This window comes from Aspergillus wentii, assembly GCF_001890725.1.
Source record: "Aspergillus wentii DTO 134E9 unplaced genomic scaffold ASPWEscaffold_24, whole genome shotgun sequence".
Taxonomy (NCBI): Eukaryota; Fungi; Ascomycota; class Eurotiomycetes; order Eurotiales; family Aspergillaceae; genus Aspergillus; species Aspergillus wentii.
This window is the reverse complement of record NW_024467855.1, coordinates 75-1,564: the sequence shown is the minus strand read 5'-3', so window position 1 is coordinate 1,564 and position 1,490 is coordinate 75. Positions and strand designations below refer to the sequence as shown.

At 42.0% G+C, this 1,490-nt stretch overlaps 1 protein-coding gene across 1 annotated transcript; it reads right to left on the bottom strand.

Annotated features, from left to right (window-relative positions):
• Positions 1-960: 960 nt before the first annotated feature.
• ASPWEDRAFT_46948 (uncharacterized protein) lies at positions 961-1,243 on the bottom strand (the record flags this gene model as incomplete). The annotated part of the gene is made up of 1 exon (XM_040836872.1): positions 961-1,243. Exon 1 carries the CDS (start codon positions 1,140-1,142, stop codon positions 963-965), a length of 180 nt encoding a protein of 59 aa, XP_040683207.1. The 5' UTR covers positions 1,143-1,243.
• Positions 1,244-1,490: the final 247 nt, after the last annotated feature.

The window sequence follows — 1,490 nt, the reverse complement described above, 5'->3', positions numbered from 1 at the left end:
ATATACCTGCGATAATCGGACGGTCTTTGCCATCAATCCTGGAGACCATATGAATGACTTTCTCGCTCATGCTGTGTCATCAAATTGACTGACCAACTCCATTCGTTTTGTACGTTCCCGCGCTCAATCTGGATTATGATATATCTTAAGTCGGCTCGAAAAACAGTGAATTCTGGATTTGTTATTCCTTGAATTTATTTTTGTTTTGTTTTGTTTTTTTTTTGTTTTTTTCTGACCTCGCCAAGCTTGACTTAGGTAGAAAAATAAAATGAGACATTTGGTCTTCAAACTTATGTATTATGCTGTCAGATACTGTAGCGGGTGATTTAGGAAGATTAAATAGCAACTGTTTATGATTTTCGAATAGGTTTTCCTCACCAGATCTCACCTCCCTTAACAATGCATTGGTAGGCGTTATTGATCCACCATTGCCGTTGTCTGACTAGCGACTATGAGGTAAAAGTCCTAATGAGTGCATTTTCATGACAGCATGAATGCTTATCGGCATAAGTCCGCAAGGTAGAATGATGATGTCTCAGTCTCCCACAGCGAGGAAAGTACTCAAGTAGATTTCAGAAACCTTATAACGACAGGCCATAAAATACTCTATATATTCATACGTACATACAAAAACATTACGGTGGTATTTGATAAAATATATCAGTGGTATTCATTATATGCACACGGGTCTGTTGACTGGCATATCCATTTTCCTGCCATTTGGGTACACTATATAGGCTGGTAAATTGGTGCAGAGTTTTGACATATTAATTTTGTGGTCTAATATAATGAAGAGACAATACTGTTGACCAAGACGTTAAATTCTCCCAAAAGTTGATTTTCAAATGAATATGCTGTGATGAAATATATAATTCCGGAAACTATGTACTCAGTCACCGTTTACTCTCTAGACAGATATGTATCATGCATATACTTATACCATATTTATATCTTATATATATCTAGAAGCAAACATACAGTACGACATTGCATAGTGCCCGTGCCCGCTGGGAGAGGTCTGGACCTTTAAGCACTGCCTCTTTCAAATATTGGTGGCGCGATTCGTCGTACAGATCCGTCCCTGCTGGTAGGTGGAGTAGATGGTCCGAAGAGAAAGTGTCAGATACCTTGGCATCCCGCATCTCGTCTTGCACAAAATTGTTTTCGTCCTTCCATGCGGTGCAAGATCTGCACTTCTGCTGCCTCTATTACGACAAGGACCCGCAGGAAGACACGAACTGTTGCTGCTCGTCACCCAGCCAGGGCCAGACTGACTAACATGATTCACACACCTCCCAGGCCGCCCAAGGAACCGAAATCCATTTCCGGTGAGGTCTCTCATTGTCCTGACGCTCGAGAGGTAGCAATGTATTCCCGTCGCCGAAGGTAATGGGATGACATGAGTACCTTGGACTGTGGTCTTGCAGGTAAAAGCCAAGGGATCCCGGGCTGAGCTAGGGCGCGAATATGTAACGCAATACCTGATTCTT